The sequence below is a fragment of the Lagopus leucura genome, unplaced genomic scaffold (genome assembly GCF_019238085.1).
Source record: "Lagopus leucura isolate 7727_CA_CO unplaced genomic scaffold, USGS_WTPT01 Super-Scaffold_100022, whole genome shotgun sequence".
In the NCBI taxonomy this organism is placed as follows: domain Eukaryota; kingdom Metazoa; phylum Chordata; class Aves; order Galliformes; family Phasianidae; genus Lagopus; species Lagopus leucura.
In genome coordinates this window covers 5,346,102-5,370,150 of record NW_024962275.1, presented here as the reverse complement: position 1 = coordinate 5,370,150, position 24,049 = coordinate 5,346,102, and the positions used below count along the sequence as shown (strand labels likewise).

General features: G+C 48.1%; 2 protein-coding genes across 9 annotated transcripts; one reads left to right on the top strand and one right to left on the bottom strand.

Moving 5' to 3' along the window:
• Window positions 1-1,262: 1,262 nt before the first annotated feature.
• On the bottom strand, window positions 1,263-3,587 carry SWI5 (SWI5 homologous recombination repair protein). Its single transcript, XM_042879254.1, has 6 exons — window positions 3,527-3,587; window positions 3,294-3,366; window positions 3,156-3,204; window positions 2,965-3,077; window positions 2,242-2,336; window positions 1,263-1,974 (listed from the first exon to the last, which is right to left on the bottom strand). The coding sequence occupies exons 1-6, from the start codon at window positions 3,585-3,587 to the stop codon at window positions 1,910-1,912; spliced, it is 456 nt and encodes a 151-aa protein (XP_042735188.1). The 3' UTR covers window positions 1,263-1,909.
• A 120-nt stretch (window positions 3,588-3,707) lies between these two features.
• On the top strand, window positions 3,708-23,008 carry GOLGA2 (golgin A2). Of its 8 annotated transcripts, none has more exons than XM_042878741.1 (28): window positions 3,708-3,798; window positions 4,834-4,956; window positions 5,287-5,367; window positions 7,512-7,646; window positions 8,243-8,286; window positions 8,417-8,480; window positions 8,949-9,008; window positions 9,438-9,518; window positions 11,213-11,251; window positions 11,899-11,961; window positions 12,201-12,294; window positions 12,977-13,083; window positions 13,713-13,771; window positions 14,261-14,402; window positions 15,367-15,456; window positions 15,604-15,711; window positions 15,809-15,896; window positions 16,379-16,722; window positions 17,489-17,602; window positions 17,898-18,122; window positions 18,356-18,455; window positions 18,545-18,633; window positions 19,229-19,382; window positions 19,512-19,579; window positions 20,134-20,236; window positions 20,440-20,546; window positions 20,749-20,917; window positions 21,020-23,008. In XM_042878741.1, the coding sequence occupies exons 1-28, from the start codon at window positions 3,751-3,753 to the stop codon at window positions 21,268-21,270; spliced, it is 3,150 nt and encodes a 1,049-aa protein (XP_042734675.1). In that variant the 5' UTR covers window positions 3,708-3,750; the 3' UTR covers window positions 21,271-23,008. The 8 variants fall into 8 exon arrangements, with proteins under 8 accessions (XP_042734675.1, XP_042734674.1, XP_042734676.1 ...); XM_042878740.1 differs by having other exon boundaries at window positions 16,376-16,722; XM_042878742.1 differs by lacking the exon at window positions 5,287-5,367 and having other exon boundaries at window positions 16,376-16,722.
• The last annotated feature ends 1,041 nt before the right edge of the window (window positions 23,009-24,049 follow it).

The window sequence follows — 24,049 nt, the reverse complement described above, 5'->3', positions numbered from 1 at the left end:
CCTGTGAGATCATTATATGTGGATTAGACTTAACAGAAATAAGCCTTCTAAATTTAAATTAAGAACGGTGCTGTTACAACATGCAATATTTTCCTGCTATCTGCTCAGCCAGAGACTTGCTTACTTCTAGATATTTACGTACTCTAGAAAAGCAACAGAAATTATTGGTTCTATTCTTCTGGATTTGGGCAAAGACAAGCATAGTTTATCTTCCAGATTGCCCTTAAAGTACAAGGAGCGACTCTGGGAGGAGCAGGGATGAAATACCTCAGTAGCAGAGCTCAGTCCCTGAAGTTTTTAACTCAGAGCCTGGAACCCTTCCATTTCGTCCTGGGTCTCCCTGCTCTGCAGACAGCACCACGCAGCACTGCTCTGTGCCCACTGCAGAGCCTCACCAGGGGCAGTTTGCTGTTGGCTGGCTGGTTTGTGTGCATCCATCCTTTGTGGACAGCGGTCTGAGATGAGGACATCATCCCCAACAGCTCCCTTGTGCTAACTGAAGCAAAACCCAGCACTGGTTAAACAGACAGTGTCAGTGTGACTGCGTTGATCCCAGTGCTTCTACAAGGAGGGGGTGGGGGGAAGGAAACACGGACCTCTCAGTCCTTCAATAACCTTCCATGACTTTGGCAGCAGGCTGTGCTTCATGCCACGTGCCTTACACCTCGCACAAAGTGCTGGCATTGATGTATGCACTTCCCAATGGAAAAAACATTTCCCAACGCCTTTTTGCTGTGCTCTCAGCAGCAGCTTTTCTGACCACTGTCTGATATCCAGGCACTGTGAAGAGAGATTAATTTCTTTCAAATTTAGAAATACAAAGAACAGACTGCAAATACAGGCCTGACTGAAAGCAGGGGGGGAAAATTGCTTGGCAGGAAGGTCTGGGAAGTAGAAATGGACAGGACATTGAGCTTGAGGGAAGCAGGAACAACATTTGTGGTCAGAGCACTTCATCAGTTGGCACAAAGCAGCCAAACTTGGGTTGTGCAGTCACCCTCAGTCCTAAGAGCTGACGCTGAAACACTCCTGCTCTCAACACAACCCTGTGCTTAGGACACTGCTCACTTTCACTGTAGTGACTGCATTGACAATTGAGTAAACGTAATTCTGCAGCTCTCATTCCCAGCAGCAGTGCTGCCACACTGTCCCCAGTAAGTCCTCAGAAAACACTGAATAGCACATCTTAATGTTGTCTCAGAATAGAATATAGCTGAAGAATTTGTTCCCAAGTTCATTTCATGAGTCACACGCTCTCAAAGTGAATTACAGAGGGATGCAATAGCTGCTTTAATTCAGGTCAGACAGTTCAACACAATGTTCTGTTTACTACAGAAATGAAACAAAACCTCTGGATATTACAGCAGTTGAGTACAAAATTGCTGCACACTCAAACTCCTCCAGATCCAATCATAACAAAACCAAACCACCATCACAACTTCAGCCTTTGGTCCTCTTTTCTCCCCACGGCTTTCCTGACACAGCAGCTGTCACTTCACACATGCTGCTCCCAGACTTCCTCCATCCATCCAGAGGCTGCTCCACCTGCAGGTTAACATACCCAGATCGAGCTTGGATGCTGCAGAGAAGCAAAGGCTCATTGGGAAGAACTTCAGCATCAACCTTGGATTACAACCATTCCTATTAAGAAATGACGATTAGAAATAGTGTTTCTCAGGTAGCAGAGTAAACTGAAAGTATCCCAACATCCCTTTCCCACAAACAGGAATGAGTTGGTATCATCCTTAACTTGCACATTCCAAAGCTGCTGAGAAATGTGGCTGCTAACAAAATCTCTTGAAATTCAGCATATGTGCTGCTTCTGTTGGCTCTAAATGGGTACGACACCAAAACACAATGGCCCTGCAACAGTCATGTCTGCAGGTCACGGCAGCCTGCGGGTCCCATGCTAGTCACTAAGCTCCAGGTCATACTCAGGGTACAGCTGCTTTGTAGTAACTCCTCGGATTACAGCTAGAAAAGAAAGAAATTCCATTGCTTTCATTAAGAAGACGGCAAGTAAGTCAGAAAAGATTTGTGTTTTCCTCCTAGTAGACTCTAAGTATCCCACAGAAGCACCCACAGCTAAGGAACCAAGAATTTCCAGCTGTGCCCCCTTCCCCACCACTTTGTTTTGTTAAGGAAGCCTAATACTGAAACAAGCTCTGCCTTCGTGGCATCAGTGTCTCTATATATAAAGATTTACTTCACCAAGATCTTCAATAGCCTTCCACTCCTTACCCAGTTTGCCTAGCAGCATCTGTCCAGCATCTTTAATTTCATTATACTCATGGAGCAGGGAGATGTGCTTCTCCAGTTCCTCCACGCTGTACCCCCTGTAACAAAGCCACAAAACAAAACCACTGCCAAACAAAGGATAGCTGAGGTATGCAGACCCAGCCTGGTAAAACCCCTCTGTTTAGAACAACGATTTTTAGGTTGGATATTAGGAAAAACCCCTTCTCAGAGCTGTCAGGCATTGCACAGCCCAGGGAGTGCTGGAGCCCCTATCAGTGCAGATGTTCTGGGGCCGTGGGGTCGTGGCATGCAGGGATGTGTCAGTGGCACAGCGGGGTCGGGATGGAAGAGCTTTTTTCCAGCCTTCACGTCCCTAGGATTAACGCCCCTCTGCATTCAAATCAAGTGCGCATTGCCCCACACAGAGCAGGGGAAACGCTCATCCAGGCCCGGGCTGGGCAGCGGTGCAATCCACGGCCTGAGATCCCACCTGTATCAGCAGCTCTGCTGGCACAACGTGTGCTGACATCAGCTAAAAAATACCCCCATTCATTCCCAATTTACACATCGTTACCGCAGCACGTGAGGTCAGAGCCTTCCCAACCAAGCCCTAAGAAAAACAACCGGGAAGGAGCTCCGTGCTGCAGCTCACGGGCCCCGTAACCCAAAGCACGGCCGCAGTACGGCGCAGCCAGCCGGGCCGTAACGGAGCCCCGCGGGCCGTACTCGGACAGCAGCTGCGCGATCTCCCGGTCCAGAGCGCGGTCCTTTTCCTTCAGAGCTTCGATGTCATCGCACGGCGCTTCTCCGTCCGCTCCGTGCGACGGTGCGGCCGGGAGCTGCGGGAACAGAACGCGTCCGGCGGCCGCTAACGAAACCGCGAGCCGCCGGGTGAACGGGGAGGGAGAGCGGCTTACCGGAGGTCTGAAACCGGCACCACCGCTCCGCCGGGAGCCGCCGAGAGACCTGAAACAGCGCGGGGAGCCCCGCGTCAGCGCAAGACGGCGTCAGCGGGGCGCTGCGGGACGGGACGGGACGGCCCGAACCTCTCCTACCTCCGCTGCGCCGGCGGCGCCACGCGCCCCGAGGGGGAACGGCGCTGCTCCGCCAGGACCGCCGCGTCCCGCACTCACCACCGGCACGGCGCGGGGCACGCCGGGAACCGGATGTCGGCACCGCGGGGCACGCTGGGAGTTGTAGTCCCGAGCCCGGCCGTGCCCTCTCGGCGCCGGGGAACGCATTGCCGTGCCGGGGGCGCGCCGAGGTGGGGAGCGGCGCGGCGCGTAACCACGTAGCCGTCTGCCGTGGGCGGGCCCCGAGCCGGGGAGCGGGGCGGATCCGGCCGCCATTCGCGCCCCGCAGCGGGGGAGGCGGGCCGGGCGGAGAGCGGAGCGGGGCGGAGGAACGCGGCCGCCCCCGGGCCCCGGGGTGGGGCGGGCGCTCGGGGCGGAGCCTGGCCGCCCAGCGCACCGCGCCGATCGGCGGCTGACGTGGCCCGGGCGCGGGGCGGACATGGCGGACGGCAGCAGGCAGAGCAAGCTGGCGGCGGCCAAGAAGAAGGTGAGGGCGGAGGGCCGTGCGGGAGCGGTGCTGGAGGCCCGGAGCGGTGCGGAGAGGCTCGGCTCAGCCCGGCCCGGCCCGGTCCCGCAGCGCTCCGCGGCGCCCGGCGGTGGGGGCGGCCCGTGGGGGCCGGGCCTGCGCTGCTGCGCCGCCTGCGTTCCGTGTCTGCCGCTCCCTTTCCCTTTTGGGTTTCTTTTCCATCTCTATTTTCCCTTCTTCTTCTCTTTTTTTTTCTTCTCCTCATTTCTTTTCCCCTTCCTGTTCCCTTTTTTCCTTCTCGAGGGGCAGCTCGGCCCGCTCCGTCCCGGCGCGATGCCCTCCTGTGTCAAAGTCAAACGAATGGGAAAGTGCCCTGGAGCAGCTCGGGCTTCCATTTTGAAATCCTCCCGAGGATCCTTTTCGTTCCGGTGCTTTTCACCTTGACGTGGAAGCGCAGCCCTGCCTCCATGGCCGCCCTCGGGGCCGCAGGAACCTCCGGAGCACCGGAACCCCGGGCTGCTCAGAGCCTGGCCAAAACTGCCTTTAAATCGGCATCCGTCGCAGATTGCTGCTCCCCGCGGCCCGCAGTGGTGGCAGCGCCGGTCTCAGTGCGTTATCTGGAAGGTTGTTCTCCTTCAGTCCTTTCAATGTTCTTGTTACATCTTATTACCAGACGCGGCTTTTCTAGTTTGCATTGCGTGTTATTATCCTTTATTCCTTATTGCTGTTAGTTACAGACTTACAAGTACTTCTTCTTGCAGTATCAGCTTGTTTCCAGGGCACTTCCTCAATTGGATGCTGAAGTTGGGCACTGGCAGCCCTGCCTCTTGTCGCAGACCCATCACTCTCATTCTCACTTTCAGAGCCCCTGAACTATTTTTGATACATATACATTTTCTTTTCTTAGAGAAGGAACTCTTTAAGGACAGTTTCTCTTGTCCTTACAGCTCAGCTGACTTCTTACCCACTGTTCTGCTGTCATTTTGTTGGTGGTGTTATATTCACAGAAGACATATTCTGTTTGGACTTCAGGTTATTCTTTTTCTTTCCCCACAGCTGAAGGAATATCAGCAGAAGAACAGCCCTGGAGCGACTGCGGGAGCCAAGAAAAAACGAAAAACTAAAGAAGGAAGTAGACCTGAGACTCCCACAAACGATGACCGACAGTCTCCAGAGAACGTGAGCGTCCCCCTCTTTCTCCCAGATAAGCCCTCTGCCTCGTGCTTTGGTTTCCAAACAGCACAACTGGGACTGGAAGAGTTATGCAGTGTAACGTGAGCGGCTGGGTTGCCTTTGTTAGCAGTTTGTGAGTCAGGGTGTGTGCTGGAGCAGTGCTGGAGTATTCAGAGCTGTAACGCAACCCTGGATGCACCCAGAGCTGCTGTTCAGAGATGGGAGCTCCTCGGGAGCAGCACGATGCTGGTTTCTTTGGCTGCCTTTGATGGACGTTTTTCTCTCTGTCCTTTTCTGAGCCGTTTCTCTTTTCCACTTCTCTTTCGCCTCCTTTAGATTCAGAACATTCTGAAGGTGCTGGTGTCAGACCTTAACCGCTCCAATGGGGTAGCCATACCCTCATTGGACAAAAGGAAGGTGAGGCAGTGCTCCGTGTCCCTCCCAGTGACTCGCTGTCCCCTCTGCATGCTCAGCTTCTGTTTACACTGACCTTGATTTTGGATGGAGCCTTGTTCTGGCATGCCTGCTGTGTTTTGTGCCTGTTTTTATTAACACGGGGCTGTTTGTTAGCATGTGTTTCCATCACTTGTAAGTGCTTGTTTCCTCCTGTTTTCTGTCTAAAAATGCAAAAAAGTTAACCGTGTCCATTGCACATCCTTCAGACAGCTGAGCTGGAAGGAAAAACAGAACAGAGTTTGGGGTGAAGCAGCAAACCAAGTTAACTGCTGAGAGATGCTGCGCTAGGGAGGAGTAGTGCCTTATTAATTTGTATTTCTCCTGGTCTGTGTTGTTGTTTTATTTACTTCAGTGCTGTGCTTCTGAAGGGCAAGTTTCTGCTTGAAGTGCCTGAGCCCTGAGCAAACGGTGTAGTTATTCCAGCCACCCATTTATGACAGGTGATGAAACTTGCACAGGCGATGTACAGTCTGGCAGGTACCACAGTTTTAAATATGTCTAGGCAGGAAGTCAAGTATTTCGAGTACAGCATTTACTGGCTTGAGTGTCTTCCCTCACTCCTGGAGAAGGAAGGGCAGGAAGAAGTCCACTGAGCAATGGAATGCGTGCAGGTGTAACTGGATCCTGTAGGCTGTGTGCCATCGCAGAGCTTAAGTGACAGGAGGACCTCCTGGGAGCTCCTTGTTATTGTGTGTATATTTATTATATTTACATACCACATTTATTTTATTACTTACTTACTTTAAAACTGTTTATTGTGGAGGCAGAAGGAAGGCATTCTTCTGGTTGTGTTGCTGACTTTTGCATCTAGAAGTGTTAAGCGAAAAGAATGTTCCAATCAGAACAAATTAAGGACATGTTTTTAGACTTCTGGGCAGAAGTCCACGTGATGTTCTACATTTATGATAGCCCGAACAAACAGAGGCGAAGCAACCTGTACCTGAAATTAGCAAGGGAATTCCTGGCTTTCCTTTAAGCCCCTAAAACATGTCGCTCCTTGAGAGCACCCGTGTCTGTCCTCCAGAAAAATGATGGAGGCAGTTCCATTTGTTCCCCTCTGCAGTTTTCCAGCTCATTACTCTCATTAAATCTGCCTTCACTACTGCTGTAACCTCGTGGCTGCTTGATTCATGAATGAAGTGCTGAGCAGGTAAATAGGGAATGCCCAGAGTTCCTGTTTCATGCAGACTGCCAAGAACGAAGCGACTGAAATAAAAAGGAGCTCTTTCAGATGGGTTTGCAGAGAACTGCAGTGCATTGGTGGGGCTGGCTGCCGAAGGACTATTGTTTGCTTTGCAGTGTCATTAAATGATGGTTTATCAGAGCTGAAGTAAAACTACTTGCCATAAACCAACAGAACACTGCTTTGGGTTTTATGGCTGGCTGCGTGGCTGGACAGGATGGATGGAATTGTCCATTTTGCTGTGGCTCAGTGGAGGTGTTGTCAGCTGTTTTTATCCGTCCCACGAATGCTGGATGAGGGCCTTCATCACTGTCCAGGAATAGTTTTTAGGCCCTTTTCTATTTAGATTCTTGTAGCTGTGGGATTCCTGCTTTACGAGGGCTGTGGGCACCTGTTCCCAGCTGGGCTCATTTTGGCCTGTTCCCAAATGTCCTGTTTTCTAAACGTCTGGTTCACAGCTTGCTGTTTGACTAACCTGGTTGTCAAGCAGTCATTTGCCTGTTCTCCCCCACCTTAATTTGCACCCAGTGATCAGTGTTTTCCCCAGAGACACGTGAAGGGCAGTGCTGTACACAGCAGTGCTGCCATCTGGCTTTGCCCACTGCTCACTTTTTGACAAATCCTTTGCAGGAAATCCAGTGTATGAGCTTGGAGTAGGGAGATGCTGTCAGCCCTCATTAGAGAAGTGATTGTGGTGATGGGGCAGTTCTTCAGACTGGATCTACAGGACGGAGGGCTGGGGTGACTTTGGGTTGTGGGTTGATGCCGTTTGCTCTGGGGAGGACATAGATTCACTTCCATGTGTTTCTACATGACTTTGTTCACATCTGTTTCTCACAGGCCTGTAGCAGGGTGATGTGTCCATGTGTGTTTCCTTCGTTCTGCACGTAGGCTGTAATTCCTGTGGTGTGTTTTGTGACAGGCATACTTTGACAGTGATGTTGCCACTCGTAATGCTGACCAGCTTGCTGCCGATGTCCCCGTGCTATCTAACAGCAACAGCCTGCCTACCTGTGCTTCTGTCCTGCCTGCTCCTGGGGGCATGCAGCTGACACAGGTTTGTGAGTCACCCACCATCAGTATCTCCACACTGGTTAGCCATCCTTTTCTGAGAAAGACAATCCCCATAACTAGCTCACGTTGTCTCCTGTTAAATATACTAGGTTCTCCACTCTCCTGATCATCATCATCATCTGTCTGTGAGTGGAAGGTACTAGCATGCACACATCCCTGCTGCTTCCAAAGCTGCAGTTCTCCTCCCCTTCTCTTCTATTTAATTAGCAGAAAACACTCTTAATAATACAGAAGATCTCCAGCTAGCTGGAGCAATCTGCATTTCCTTTCACTGCATAAAGATTCCGTTGAAGTTTTTCCAGCAAAGCACAGCTGATTATTCTGATAAATGGTAACAGCAAATACAACACCAGTAACACTTAAGCCTCTTAATCCCAAGAAGGCTAGGCACTCAGTGCTCAGAAATTATGGGCAAGCTGGAAAATGAGCTGGTTTTCTGAAGTTGATCTTTCTTTGGGAAGCAGTAATTACAGGTGCTGTGGAACCTGAGCCCAGATGCAGTCAGGCCTTAGGGGCACATTCACAAACATGATTCTCAGCTTTTCTTACAGGCTTGTAATCTTTTGTTTTAATCCACAGATTCATGAAGCTGAGGATCGTAAAAACACTTTGGATGAGAACAGGTGAGTGTTTGTGTTTGCAGCAGGATCCCAAAGTGTCCAACAGATAAAGGTTTGACTGCTCCCACTGCTGTACTGATCAGAACAGTTCTCTGGGAGGAATGTTCACCATGAGGCCTTTCTTTGTCCCCAGGTCTCTGTCATCAACAGAAAGTCTCCGCCAGCTGTCTGAACAACTCAATGGCCTGGTTTCTCAGGTACAGCCTCATCTTGGTGCATCTGTCCCAGTAATTTTTTGGTGTCTGGTGCAAATCTTTAAGCAGCCAGCTTAAGAAAACACTCTTCAGTGTCAGAGATGTCTGCAGTCATCCTGCTGAACAATGAGATATTGAAGCATTGAGATGCTAAACTTCCAATTTTAGGAATGTTAAAATTTCAGCTGTAGGAAGAGGAGCAGAGTGGGTGAACGAACAGCATGTATTCATGGGAAGATTAGTCTTGATTTAGTGGCAAAGAGCCTGAAGTCAATCTGCCCAATTCGTATCAGCTTGCCACAGGGCCAGTCTGCATCTATGCTTAGCTAGGAAAGTGTTTTTTCTGTGGCTGTCTGTGGTACTGGGAAGGGAAATGTGCTATAAGAAACATTATGATAGTCAGTTCTTACTTGATAGTGATTTATTGCCTGGGGGAATAAAACTGACTGACTTGGACTATTTTTCTTCTAGTCTACGTCGTATGTGAATGGGGAAAGTGGTGTTTCTTCCACTAATATTAAGGAAATGGAAGTAAGTTGTCTTGAGCTTATGATTTTCTTGTTTTCTAGTCTAAGCCAATTGTTGGGACAGCGCTGATGAGACCTGACTGAACACACAGTTCACATACGTTGTTGTTCAGTGCTGCCTTCTGCTGTACTCAGGTAGTTGTGGTCAGCAGCAGTAGCCAAGATACCTGAGGGATTTCTGGGGGGCTCGGGATTCATTTGGCCTCAGTGCAGCTCTTAGTATTGATTCACTTTTATGTCAAAAAATGCCTTAGCAGAAAGTACAAGTTAACGTCCTAGCTGCTCTTGTTGGATCTGTAGATGTATTTGGGAAATCTGATTTTATCAAACTGTGATAATGATTTGTTTTTCTGTCCTTTTTAATTATTGCTTTTTTCCTCCCCTCCTCCTTTTCTGCCCCTTCCTTCTTCTCCTGCCTGCATGTGCCCATCAGACACGTTACCAGGAGCTGGCAGTAGCCCTAGATTCCAGCAATCTAACTAACAAACAGCTCATTACAAAGATAGAGGAATTGGTAAGAAACAATCCAACCAACCAGTTTGATGTTGTCTCTGCTGCTCCTCCATGCTCTCTGGGTGTCTGCAAGGTTATGGGTTCTCTTATAGCACCACAAGGAAGGCTGCTTTCACAGCACTTTGAGTGGAACAAAATGGGCTGTATGGGAGACCTGTTAGGAAGATCAAAGTCTCGGGCCACTTGTGGATGCATTAGCTGTTTCTTCTTAAATTTGTTCTGTTGCTTTCATCGTGTTTTCTGTGGAAGATAAGCATCCTGATAAATATATTGCTGGGCCTGGCCTGAATCCTGAAATACAGAATTCTAGTGCTGGCAGCAGTGTGAAAACCTATTTCTGCAGGTGGTGATGCTGTTCTAAATATATTAGCAGAGTGGGAGCAATAGGTCTAAAGAGAGCCTGGGGCTGGTTTCTGATCATATCCTCAGCTTCTCTTGGCACTATGAATGAACTGCTTTGTCCTTTGCCTTGCATGGATTCCTGCTGCTGCTTTTCAGCCTTCAGCTTTAACACTGCAAGAAATGTAGCTAAGTGGACTTGTTTTGGTCTGAAAAGAGCCTTTCTTGGTTTGAAATCCTTTTCCCCATTTTGTTCCTCTCACACCACTCTTGTTTCCAAAGTCCACCATTTCCCAGTGCACCCCACAACCCCTCCTGTGTTATTTTTGGTTTTGAGTTCTTTTGGTTCCATTCTGTTTCTGGTTGTCTTTCAGCTGGGATGCAGGGGTGGCTGGTAGTGAGGGCAGTGCTTTGTTTGCCTGCTTTCTGACAGGCACATGAAACACTCTCTGGAATTACACAGGCCCTTTGCTGCATTTGCAGTCTTGTTTTCTTTGTTCTGGTTGTGTTCTGTGTTGGTGTTCTTAGACTCAAAACCTCAAATTCATCAGCTTCCCAGCTGCAGTCGTGTTTCAAAGTGAGCTTGAAACTGAACTAGTAAGAATGGGCTAATGTCTGTCCTTTGGAAAGGGGAAACACACCATGCACGTAGCTTAGATGTGAGCAACTGCCACAAGGACAACAGCAGCAAGTAGCAAATGCTCCACTGCACCCACATCTTCACAGCCTGGTGGACAGCTGACAGTTCTGTTCTCTTTGTGCCCACGTCTAAAGATGCACTGTGTGCAGTCACTGCTTTCAAACACTTCACCCACAAGACCAAAATTGACCAGGACAGGATGGTGCCCTTTCTGTGCATTTGGCTTCAGCTCTTTCATACCAGCTTTTTGCAGGAGCCTGCCAGCATAAGGGAACTTCTGCATGATTTAAAGGCTGGTTGCCACATGGGATAAAAGTTGAAGGTCTCAGCTGAAGCACAACACCATGCTGTGGTTTGGGGTTTTTTAAATGCATTTTTGGTCATTATCCTGATGCATCAGGGTTATGATTAATGTCACAGATGTGGGGTGAAAGCGTAACTGGGGTTGGTGGATGCTCAGATGCATACAGTGCTTTTGTTGTGGTATTTGTGAATAATGTACTGAGCAGTGAAAAACGTGCATGGCATCTTCATGAAGGAAGCCCCAAATCTATTATTTTAATAGATAAGATGATCTTCTTAGTCTTCTACATAAAAAGATAACGGGAACTGTTTGCATTAATTGGGCACGTATCCTACTTCAGTTAAGTGAAAACGTGCTTCAGCAGCATGAGAACGTTTCCTTCTAATACTGATGCATCCATTTTCTTCTGTAGAAGCAGCAGAACCAAGAAGCAGTGAATCAGCTGGAGAAGGTAAAGTATCCTATTTTTGGGCAGAGATAGAAATAGATATGTTCTTCTGAAGAGGAGAAAGCATAGCGGACTGTGGCACCAGCCTATGTGATCTTGTCTTACAGAGCTGTGGGATCACTTAGGTTGGGAAAAACTGTTAAAATCATCAAGTCCTCCCATCTGCTCAGCACCACCAAGCCCTCCACTAAACAATGCCTTTAAGCACCACATCCACACATCTAAATCGCTCTGGGGTGGTGACTCCATCACTTCCCTGGAGGTCATCCTGGAGTCTGTTCTGTTTGTAGCATAGGGTTGAGTGTTGTGACTTCGCAGGCTAGGCCTGGCAGATAGCTTGCTTGTTTTGATGAGAGCTAAGATTTAAATGCTCAGGTATTGGAAGGCTGCAGTGGAAGCAACAGATTACAGTTTATGGCCTTGTCAGTAGTTTGCATTCCAAACACAGCCAGCATAAGGAACCTAGTGTTGCCATTCTAGGATGGATAACCAATAAAGTAGTTAAAGAAATGGAAGACTGAAGCGTGGCTTTTAAAAATGATGATACCAGTTGGATGCTGGAAGTACTATCAATGAATCACTGCTTTTTTTGATGTAGAACAAGGGGGGTTTACAATTTTGTGCTGAACAGGCATCATTTGTTTATACAGGAAAAGAAGGAGTTTGAACAGAAATTTTCTAAAGAGCAAGCAGCACTGAGAGAACAGCTCCAGGTAAGGCAGAGCTTTCACTACAGTAATATGACCTGGCTGCTGTTCTTTTCTGGATTACTGAGCACTCTGTTTAATCTTGGAAGCCAACATCCTTTCAGGAGGACTAGGAGAGCCAGCTCACTAGATTGTACTTAAATGCAAGAGCTCTTTGTCTCACTGAATTATCCCTTTGTGGCAGCAGGGATGTTGTGGTTGCGAGCAAAGATTCCCTGCACTGAGCTCCTTTTTCTTTCTCCAAGGTTCACATCCAGACGATTGGAATCCTAGTTTCTGAGAAATCTGAGTTGCAGACAGCCCTTGGACACACTCAGCAAGCTGCGCGGCAGAAATCAGGTAATGGACTCGGAGCACTGCAGCTGGAGCTGGTGGTTAAACCATGGATTTCAAGTCAGCTGCCAGCTCACAGCACTCCTTGGTTCCTTAATGAGAAATACTTGGCACCGTCGCCGCTTCTGTCATCATAGCTGCCCCCAGATTGGAGCATGGTAATCCCATGGCAGTTGAGGTTCTTTTGTGCATCACTGAAGCCCTGTCAGCCCTGCTTGGGCCTGGTGACTACCCCAGACTGTTCTTTTCTCACTTTTCTTCAGGTTCTTTTAAAACTCTGTTCCCTTTCATCACCCTTCCTCCCACACAGCTGTCACATTAATGTAGGTTTTACTCGGGCCTTTCATTCTCAACTAAATTTGAACAATTTGCCCTCATAGGGAAAAAAAAAATAAGAAAAGCAAAACAGACATAGTGCCTATAGCTCTGCAAAGGACATTTCATCATCTCCCTCTAAAACTGAGAAAGGTAGTTGCTGACAGAGAGCTTTTCTGACTTGAAATCCATGGTTTAACCAGCCCAGGGTTGCTGGTGAATCACCCATACTGCCAGGAGTGGAAGCAGGTCTACCAATTGAGAGCTCTGTGCTGTTTTAAGAGCTTGTTGATAAAGCAGAAAGTGCTGTTTAGCCTGTTCCAATAATCCCTTTGTGGTTCAGTCTCAACTGACTCTGCTCTGCCTCGCTTAGGAGAAGCTGAAGACCTTGCTGCTCGTTTACAGTCATCTCGCCAGAGGGTATCAGAGCTGGAACGCACCTTGTCCTCCATCTCTATGCAGCAAAAACAGTCAGAGAAGGTAAGAACTGCCTCTCATTATGCTTAATTAGCAGCTCTGCTTTTGGCTCGTTGCTTGTCACCACACTACTATGAAGTCTGTAGTCCCTGCTTAGAGAAGAGGCTGAAATTAACCTTGTTAATTGTTAATTAACCTTGTAAAGCCCTGTATTCTCATCAAGGCAAAGCTTTCATTCAGATTTCTGTGACCACTAATCATGTGGCCCAGTGGCTGTCTTCACATCTGGCACCTTTTTGACGTCAGTCCTGCCAGCTCTACACAGCAGCATCTCTGAGGCCTCCTCCCAGGAGGGCCTCCATCAAACAGGCACTGCACCACTGATACCCATCCAGAAGTTTTGCAGAAATAACCTCACCATCAGTTAGTGGCATTGTGTTCAGAGAGACTGAGCAGATGAATTGCTGGCAAATCCATCCTTTGTGCAGTCTTATGGTGTAATGAGCTGCAGCACTAACCAGGCAACTGCAGTGATAGGTGAGGTTCTAAGCAAACCTGTGCTGGGGATTTTGCTCAAGTTATGAGCTCTTCTGCACTAACTAATCTGTTAAAGGTAAAATAAGATAATCTTTGAACACTTTATTTGTATGGCTGAAGTCTCTAACTGAATCAGACATTTGTTTTTTCTCCAGCACAATAAAGAGCTGGTGAAGGAACGAGACAACCTGAAACTAGAACTGTACAAACAGAGGTAAGCCTGTTTTGTATATTATTCCAGAGTAATGCTATTCTTCTCAATAGAGCCACAAAGCTTAGGAAGGGGCTTTGACCACGGTTGGTGAGCTGGGAGGCCAGATCTTCAATGTAAAAATAATAATTTTAAAAACCAAAAGATTAGGAGGGTAATACAGCAATGGAACACAGTGCCCAGGGAGGCTGTGGAGTGTCTGTGCTTGGAGCGTTCACAACAGCTGCACAGAGCTGTGGGTAACAAGATCTGGTGGTAGCACAGTCCCACTTTGAGAGGGAGGTCAGACAAGATGTCCTGCAGAGGTTTCTTCCAGTCAACATTCCTATGACTCTCTGCTGTAAACTTAATGACGTGGGCATCTGCAAACACAGAATCACAGAATTGTAGGGGTTGGAAGGGACCTCCAGGGATCATCGAGTCCAACCCCCTGCCAAAGCAGTGCTTTGCTTTTATACAGTGCTGCCACTTGGATTTGTTTGTTTGTTTCAGCAAAGGTAGTGAGGAAATAAAGCAGCAGAACTCAGAGCTGTCAGAGAAACTCCGCTCCCTGGTTTCTGAGAACTCAGCCATGAAGTTGGATGTGGAAGATTTACATAAGAAACTGGAAATGGCTGAACTGATGATTCAGCAGGTAATCACACTGCTGGGATATGGGAGCAGATCACACTGACCATTTTAAGACTTGTTTCCTGGACACTGGGGGCAGAAGTAAATTACTGATCTGAAAGGCAGGCACAACATCCCATCCTTCAGGAAAAGGTTTTCTGTGAGCTCCCTGAGGAGCAGGAAGGCTGTGCTCTTAAGGACTTGGAGGAGACTGAAAGACGTTGTGATGTCAGTCTGCAAAGAATGTGATGTGGTATGAGAAGGTGACTGAACATACAAGTGTGCAAATACAGTGACTCTTCTCTTTGCTGTTCACTGTTCTGGTTACCCAGCTGTTGTTCAGTGTCACTGAGAAACAAGTTGAGTAGAGGTGCTTGCACCTGTCCTAAACAGAGGTGAAATGGACAGTGGCAGCTTGAAGGGAGCCAGCTGTTGGAGGCAGGCTCAAGGTGAGCCCACAATGGAAGAAACTGCTCACTTCTTGACATTTTGGTTTTAGTCAGTGGCTCAAGTTACCCACAAAATAAAGCCAATTGCTACACTTCTAGGAAAAATATTTTGTCTTCCCTGTGCCTGCCTTGCTGTTTAGTCCACCAATGTGTTCCAGACCCTGGCTTTAAATTCCTGGCATGTCTGACAACCTTTAAGTTCACAAGTATTCATACCATCTGATCTGTCTCTGTACTACAGACTCTTGAAATGCAAAGTTTCTGAATGAAATGATTTGACTAAAGCCCATTTTCTTAATTAAAATTAGTAAACATAAAATGGAAGCAAGGGGCTGCCTAGTTCAGCTTGTTTTACAGGGCTAAAATCTAAGCTTTTTGATTTTAGATGCCACTTCTCTTTCAATCAACAATGAGTTGAAACATTTTCAAGAACTATGGATGGCTATACCATGGATCAAATGGCAGGCTAAAATCAGGGGAGAGGCTAGACAGAAATGGAATATTAACATTTTGCCATAACCTTTTGATTTTTGTGGGCAGTTCTCAAATCAGTCAGGGAATGTGGATGCAAACCAGCAGTTGCAGATGGCACTGGATGAGAGGGCGAGCCTGGAAACCCAGATTGCTCAGGTAGGTTATTAATACATTAAGCACATCGATGATCCAAATCTGTAAAGAAATTTGTGTGCCAGAATACAGCCTGTGCTTTCCCTTAAGTAGTCAGCCATCCTTTAATTTATCAGTTGGTACAATTTTCCTTGTTTTGTTTTTTACCAGCTTTCAGAGTCGCTTCAGCAGCTCCAGGCAGAAAGAGATCAGTATGTAGAGAAACTGAAGGAAGAGGGGAGCATTTGGCAGCAGCGAGTCCAGCAGCTCTCTGAGCAGGTAACCTCACAGGCAGAGCCACAGCTGCTTCCAATGAACACAGGTGTAACATTGCACCGTGAGCACTGCTTTAACTTGAGCTTGTGTGGCCTTGCAGGTCCGCACAATGGCAGAGGAGAAGGAGAAGCATATGGCCCAAATTCAGGAGCTGGAAAGCAGTGTTACAGAGCTGCTGAGCAAATCAGGTAGGACTTCTGAAGTGGGGCTTCATACTGCAGAGCAGTAGCAGGTTAACTCTGTCCCCACTGTGCAAGTATCTGTGCATGTACAGGTAGGTCTGATGCTCTCAAATCATGAAGAGAGCTGAAAGACCGGTAGTTCAGTGAAACCTTTAATTCTAGCAGACAGCAAGCGAGCTACTTCCAGTGACTGACCAGCAGTTGGTTTATGTCTTTAGTTACCTGTCTGGCTGTACTGTCAGGCCCATGAGGCTGGGCAGCAGGATTCTTGCTGGGGCTGAGAGGGAGTCAGCAGCACACAGCAGGACACTGTGTGGTTTCGGGGTCCTTTGCTCCTCTCAGTGCCCCGTTCCTCTGGATACTGCAGCTGGTGGTACTTTCTGGGTCACAGAGTCCTGTGGGTTGGGATATGTTGTGCACAGCTCCGTGTGCTTCCCAGGTGATTCAGCCCTCTGACTGATCTGCTTTTGATTCCATTTCTTCAGCAGTGAAACCCATGGATGTTGAGCCATCTTTACCAGCAGGACCTACGGCAGCTGAGCTGAGTCTGCAGGAAGAAATCCAGCGAATGCAGCACGAGAAGGAGGAACTGCATGAGCAATACCAGGCCCAGGTCCGTGACAACGAGCAGCTGAGCCACCTCAACAGGGAGCAGGAGGAGCGGCTGCTGGAGCTCGAGAAGACGGTACAGCGCTACAATGAGGAGTCTGTGGACAGACAGCAGATCCTGGAGAGCATGCAGAGTGACAAGGCCACGATCAGCAGGGCACTGAGCCAAAACCGGGAGCTGAAGGAGCAGCTGGCTGAGCTGCAGAATGGGTTTGTCAAATTGGTATGTCTCCTTTCATGAATCTTTTCTCGCTGTTTCTCACGTTGGCGCAATCGCTTTGTAGCACAGATGTAAAAAAAGCTACTGTCAGAAGCATTATGTGCCTTTTGTCCCTTGGGGTTATGAGTGCTCAGCTTTCTGTGGTATGTATTGCCATACCAGGAAGTGCCCTGTCATTCCTTACTCTCTCAGGTGCTCTGGCAAACAAACCAGTACCTCTGCCCAGAGCTGTTTCCTTTTTCTTCTTCTCTGCTGGCAGTCAGGCTGTTTCTTTCCACTGAGTATTCTTCCAGCTTTGCTCATGAAGAAGAAATTCTCAACAGTCTTCTGTCCTGTTGCTGTCACTGTTTCTGTCCTGAAGCTGAATTCTTACTCTTGCTTCTTTCAATGTAACAGTTTCCCTTTTGGGGTTATGGCATATAACACATGATCTGGTCACTGTTTTTTCTTCAGATCTTTCTGAACTTGTCTTCTTGGTTTTGAATGTCTATTGCTTTATTTGGGATGTTCATGTCACCCATCTGCTTTGGATCTCAGAGGCTGTGTGATGTGCCAGGCCCCTTCTTGGCACTGTCCCAGCACTGATTTCCCCCCCCCCCCCCCCCCCTGCTCTTCTCCCATCTTTTTAGCCTTTTTTAAAGTTAATTACTGCCCTTATTTACAGCTCAGAACAACACAAAGGATGGCATCCCACTGTATCAGGAATTTAATTTATGAGAGCGTATACTTTTGGGGCAATTTCCTTCTACAACGTTTTTGATTCTTGCAGACAAATGAAAACATGGAGGTTACAAGTGCCCTGCAGTCAGAGCAACACGTAAAGAAGGAGCTGGCTAAGAAGCTTGGGCAGCTGCAGGAGAACCTGGGGGAGCTCAAAGAGACGGTAAGCAACAGCAGTAGGATGGCAGGGCAGGTGTGCAGCAGTTCATGCAAAGGAGAGTTGGCAACTGATCAAACTTTGATGGAAAGATGGAAATTGGTGCTGGTAACGATCACGCTGGGAGCCCTCCCGTGTCATCTGCTGTCTGATGCGGGGGACCAGCATGTGGGGACAGATGGTGGCTGCCTGCCTTGTTGGTGGCTTTGGGGCAGCATTGACGGTTTGGATCATGCCACAAGAGTCATCGTCTTTTCTGGCAGAAATGATTTGATCTGATGGTTTTATCACGTTTTGTTAGCTGGAACTGAAAACGCAGGAGGCTCGGGCTCTGCAGGAGCAGCGGGACCAGTACTACAGCCACTTACAGCAGTACGCTGTGGCATACCAGCAACTGGCTGCTGAGAAGGAGGAGCTGCAAAAGCAGTACTTGCTTCAGACCCAGCTGATGGACAGGCTGCAGCACGAGGAAGTTCAGGGGAAGGTGACAGTGGAAATGCACCTGAAGGAACTGCAGCAGACTAAGGTAATAATGAAGAGGGGCAAGTGGAAAGACTAGAGGCAAAATGCTTAATTACATGACATCCTGTGCAAGAGAGGTGAATTAGAGACAAATGATAATTGTCTGGAGCAGAAGCACTGGTGGGTTTTGTTTGTATGTTTGTTTTTGTGGTGTTACTGATAGTGACTGTTTTCAGTTTGGCTTATGCAGGTTTTGGTGAGGGACCTTCTTACTGATGTTCTGCCTCTTTCTTGCAGGAAAGTCTGGAAGCTGTAGCAAAGGAAAACAAAGAGCTGCAGGCCCAGATCAGTCAGTTAGCAGCAGAGCTGGATGACAAGATGCTGCACAGACTAGAAGGTGTGTAACTTCAGCTGCTCTCCAGGGATGGGAGGTGCAGCTGGGCTCTCTGGGGTGTGATTTCTTTGTTCACCTCCCTTCCTTTACAGGGGATGGAATCGAAAGTGAAGTGATGTCTGAAGAAATGAAAAACCCTTCGTTTGTGATCCCAGAGAAGTTTGAAAGCCATGAAGAAATGGTGGGTCTCAATGGGTAGAAAAGCCTTTGTTCTCAGTTGTGAACTGATGTCTAGAAGAGGAGGCAGATTAAATTGCAGAGGTTCCACAGTGTGTATTAAGTTGTTTATCAGCTGTGATCCATGCAGCTGAGGCACAGGGAAGTGTTACAGTCCCTTTTACAGCAGCAAAAGAACCAACAAGATTTCTACAGTATAGTTGAAAAACAAGCTGGAAGTCCAGCAATGGTTTTAATTACAAAGACAGCTCAGCTGGCAGAACGGCTCTAACTATTGTGATGATTGATGTTCTCCTCACTTTGGAAGGCAATTTGGAGATGGTGTTGAACATGACTAATTCTTTCTGTAAGTGTAGTTGTAACCAGACAATACTGTGATCAAACAGTTATTGTGGGAATTCAGGTTTAACCTGCAGAGAAGAAATGATTACAAATCATTTCTTGAGAATGAGAAGACATGCAGCAGTTGCTGCCTGGGTTAGTCCTATGGGTTTCCTATCCGTAAATAAAATGGGGTGAACTTCTGTTATTCTCTTTACCCTGAGAGGCACATTTGGTCACACTTCACACTAACATGAGTCCTCTGAAATTCACCTTAGGTGACTTTCTTGACGTCTGCCATGTCCCAAGTGGAGAAGGATCGAGAAGAGATGAGGCAGCAGCTGGCTGCTCAGAGACAGCAGTGCAGAAACCTCCTGCAGCAAATAGCAGCTCTTCGGCAGGAGCAGCAGCATAAGATCACAACGAGTGAAGGTAAATTTTGTGCAGTTTGGGTGTGGAGATGTGCCCCAACCTGGCCCTGGCCTCTGTGAAACAGACCTGTGGGTTTTGTGAATGAATCACACTTAAGCAGGTACTGTAAACCACAAACGTCCTTTCCAGATTCCACTATGGACAGTGTTCCAGTGGAGGTTCATGAGGCTTTAAAAACTGCCATGGAGAAACTACAGGTAAGCAAAGGATCTCCTTTCTGCTCCTCTGCCTCACCTGGCTAGATGTGCACCCAGTGCCAGACTCCTGAAGCACACATACATTGCAGGGGAATAAGCAGCAGATGTTCCATGGTAAGCTACTTCCTAAAAAGAGGCTTTCCTCACGACTTGTCTCATCATAGGAGAGCTTCCCCTACCCTGCCTGTAACACTGTAAGGGTCTAACGCTTATCTATGGTCTGTTCTTAGATAAATAGCTGAAAAATAGACTAACTTCACCGTGCTGGGATGAAGCAGAGCTCTCCAAGAACTGCAGACTAAGTGTGACCACATTTGTGCTGGTCCAGCAATGAGAAGGCACTTTGTTCCCACAGTTCTGCTTCCCAAAATGCAGAGATGCTTTGCTGTGCCTTCTGTAGCTTTGTTCCTTTTTACTACCAAATCAGAGTAGTTGTGAAGGCAGCACGACTTGTTCCCTAGGCTCAGGCCGATGTGAGAGGAGGGTTCTGTCTTTAACACGGCTATTCCCATACGTGAGCAGCTGGGGTGACTCATACCAATTTTTGTGTTCAGTCCCGTTTCACAGATCTGATACAGGAGAAAGCTGATCTGAAGGAGCGGCTAGAAGAGTTGGAGCATCGCTGCATACAGCTGTCTGGGGAAACAGACACCATTGGTATGTTTGCACAGCACAGCACAAGCTAGAGCTCTTGGAGCTGAGTCTGCCACGTACCAAGCAGTTCAAGTCTTGCTATCTACATAGGTTAGGCTTCCAGTCCAGGGCTGGCCGTGCTGGATCCTCATGCAGCACAAGTTTATGCTCACAGTCAGGCTTTAACATCAATCCCATTTATTCCTTATGCTTCTGTTGTGTTCCAGGGGAGTATATAGCACTATACCAGAGTCAAAGGGCTATCCTCAAACAGCGGCACCAGGAGAAAGAAGAGTACATCAGCAGGCTGGCTCAGGACAAAGAAGAGATGAAGGCAAGGAATCTCTTTTGTAGTCCTACAAACACAGTGTACTCTTGTAGGCAGGCCTGAGGGACTCCTGCACAGTGTAAACCTTATGTTGTTCTTCAGCTAGCTTTAATGTTGAAGTTGTAACAGTGGCAAAACAGCGAGCTGTAGCGCACTGTTTGTGGCCACGGGGATATGCATGCTTCTGAAGTTTCCTTTGCTGGTGCAGATGAAATTACTGGAACTGCAGGATTTAGTGATGCGTCTGGTCAAGGAAAGAAATGAGTGGTACAGCAAGTATGTAGAAGCTGCTCAAAACCCAGAGCTGTTAGCAAGCCAGAATGAAAACGCACTTCCAGTGGAGAGGCGCATCGAACTGAACGCTACTGATGGAGAAGGTAAGTTGGGGACAGGACAAGTTATATCAAGTAGAATAACCCAAGTCTCTGTGCATGGATGGGAGGAGTTACCTGCTGCCCTGTCTTGTGTGTGCCCTACAGGGTTACGAGAAGTGAATTTAGCAGAAGAAGTGGAGCAAGACGCTGCTGCTCTTCATCAACCCGCTTTCTACCCTATTGACACTAAAGCTGCTCAGCCAAGCCAAGAGGACCCTACAGCAAAGCAAATAATGCAGCTTCTCAGAGAAATCCAGAACCCTCAGGAGAGGTCGGGCTCCTTGCTGGAAAACCCCTGCATTCCGTTCTTCTACCGTGCTGATGAGAATGATGAGGTCAAAATCATGGTGGTTTAAGTAGCACCGATTCTTATTTACAGAGATTTTTCTGTGAGCCTGTAAGGACTAAACTGACTTGTATGTGCCCATACTGCTGCTCAGCACCCTTGGTCAGAACGGTGATCTGCTCTAAAAACAGCAGGAAAGAGGGACTGCATCACATGGAACTCAGCATCATTCCTTCTCTTCCCTCTGTTGCTTGGTGTGCTTGGAGCACAGGCTGAGTGGTGTTGGCTCTCCAGCTGGGCCTGGTGCACGTTGGGGGGAAGGGACTCTGTGACTTCTGGCAAATTCCTTGAGCCCTTGTCCTGTATCCCTGACCAGCACACAGCTTCACAGCAGTGACTGAGCAGCAGCCCTCGTCCATCAGTCACGACTGTAACCTGCCTACTTCCTTCTGAGGCTCCCAAAGTAACTAACTTAACTCTGGTAACAAACTCTTGGGATGGTTTTGTTTCACACCATGCATCTTAAAACTTCCCACTTCCTTCCTCTCGCAAACCAGCCTTGAACAGCCACAGGGTGCAGGCTTCTGGCTAGCTAGGCAGCACACACAGCTTCCTGCATTCAGCGCTAGGGGCCGGGGCTGAGGGCTGCCTTTGGAGTCTTTCTGGTTACTTGACAAAGCTTTATGTGAGTAGTGGGAGCTGGGGGTGGAAATGTAACTGCACTTTGAAGGATGATGTGTTTCACTTGTGTGTGTCTGAAGGTTTTATTTATTTAAAAAAAAAATGGGAGAAATAAGTAAAAGGAAACCACTTAATAAACATGCTTTGTTTTGAATTCCTGGACTCCAGGTTATCTATTGCTTAAATGTCTTCTCCCATTTTGGTAAGAAATGTATTAAATGGGTGGAATCCAGCATCCTTTCTCCCCGCTTACGTTGCTGGCACACATCAGTACCAAACAAAGCCTTGAAGCTGAGCTCCTGGAGTAGCAGCAGTGCAGCTCCCTTAGGTGTACAGACTTCAGGTGAAGTGCACAGATACCTACACCTGAAGGCTCAGGTACAACCTGCCTCTATGAAATACGGTTACAGCCTCAGCACCAGAGCTCTGGGGAGAACTGCAGCGGCCCTGACTGCAGCAGCCATGCAGTCCCACAGCACAGCCCTGGGCTCGTGGTGGGGGAAGCTGAGCTGCCAAGCAGAGAGGTGCAACCACACGAATGCAGCGTCAATTCTTGTATTTGTCAACCACAACGAAGGAAAACAAGAAGCCAAACCTAAAAAAACAGCCATTCTTTCTCAGTGTCCAGGTGGCTGAGCTTTAGCAATATGGTAGGATTTTCTCTTTTAATGCCAAAAGTAGATCAAGGCTTTTTTAAATGGTTCATTTTGTCCTTTTTTCCCCCTCGCCCCCCATGAAAAGAGAAGTGTGTATGGAACAATTTGTGCTTTCCTGTGAACCCACCAGAGGAATGTGGAAATTGGTTTCTTTTTGAACTCTTCATCTGAATGTCTCCAGTGCTGTCTGTGAATGGCACAACGTGAGCTGTGTACATACTGTATCTGTGTAAAATGCTGTATATTGCTGGAGGGAAGGCTGGCCTGCAGGCTGGAGCTGCTCATAATCTGTATCATAACTAAAAAGGCAGGGGCGTGACTTAAACAGATTATTATAAATGGAATAAATATTTATTGGGTGTTCTACTCTGAAGGAGACCATTGAAGCAGCTCTGCAGACTGGTGCAGAGGTGACTTAGTGCTGTTACAAATATGCTTCCTGAATAAACTCATTCAGATGGGTACTGGCTAGATGTGTTCTGTTCAGATCTCCTTGAAATCTGGCAAAAAACAAGTTCTTCCCTATTCAAAACAAACAACAAACAGGCACAGCTCTACAAACTGCTGCCTTAGTTCTGCTGCCCTTTCCCCTTCGCTTTCATGAATGTTTCCTTGTAGCCAGAGCTCTGCCAGGCCTGAGATTTGGCTCCAGGCTTTCAGCTTCACCCATGAGCTCTGATTCCTTTTTATCCTTTTCACTTGAGATGTGTTTCCCTGACCCTGCTTTTACTCAGAGCGAACTCCATGCAGACACAAGTGACAACTATTGCTCAGCTGACACCACAGCTTTAAATTACGGCACCCAAACTGCCTCTGCCTCCAAATGCTGCAGGCCAGAAGCACTGCATGGACAGTGAGCAGCTGGAGGCAGGAAGCGTTTATGGGCTGCAGGTGGTTGGGGAGGCCCTCCTGCCTGGCCCAGGAGGTTCCCACTGTACACAACCAGCAGATAACACCTTTCTGTTGCACAGTGTAACTCTGTTTACCTGAACTGCAGTTTCAGCTGAAATGCAGCGTTCTTTAAGAACAAGCCTGTGTGTCATAGCAGGGATGGGGAAGGAAGCAATAGGACAGAGTAGGGCAAGGACAGAAACAGCTGCAGCGCAGAGGAATGGAGTGCTGGAGATGTGGGCTGCTCCCCCACCTCCCCCCAGCAGCCACCACACTTGTTAGCTCTAGGGAGACACAGAGCTTACCCAAATCTCACCAGGGAGCTCCCCCCTGCACTGTGGCAGCAGCAGGCAGGGCTGAGATGGGCAGCAGCACCGGCAGTGGGCTGCATTCACAGCCAGGCCCAAAGCACAGCTCCTGCCAGGGAAACCACAGCTCTTTGCCTGCCTGCTGCGTCCCACAGCCAGGCCTATGCAAAAAACACCACTGTAAGAACCAAGTGTGTGGTGTGCAGGACTCCCACCTTCTGTGTTGTCACCGATGCACCTCACTGCACCTCCCTTTACAGCAGAGAAGGGCTTTCACCTCTGCACCCGCCGAGCTGCCACCAACGCCTGGCTG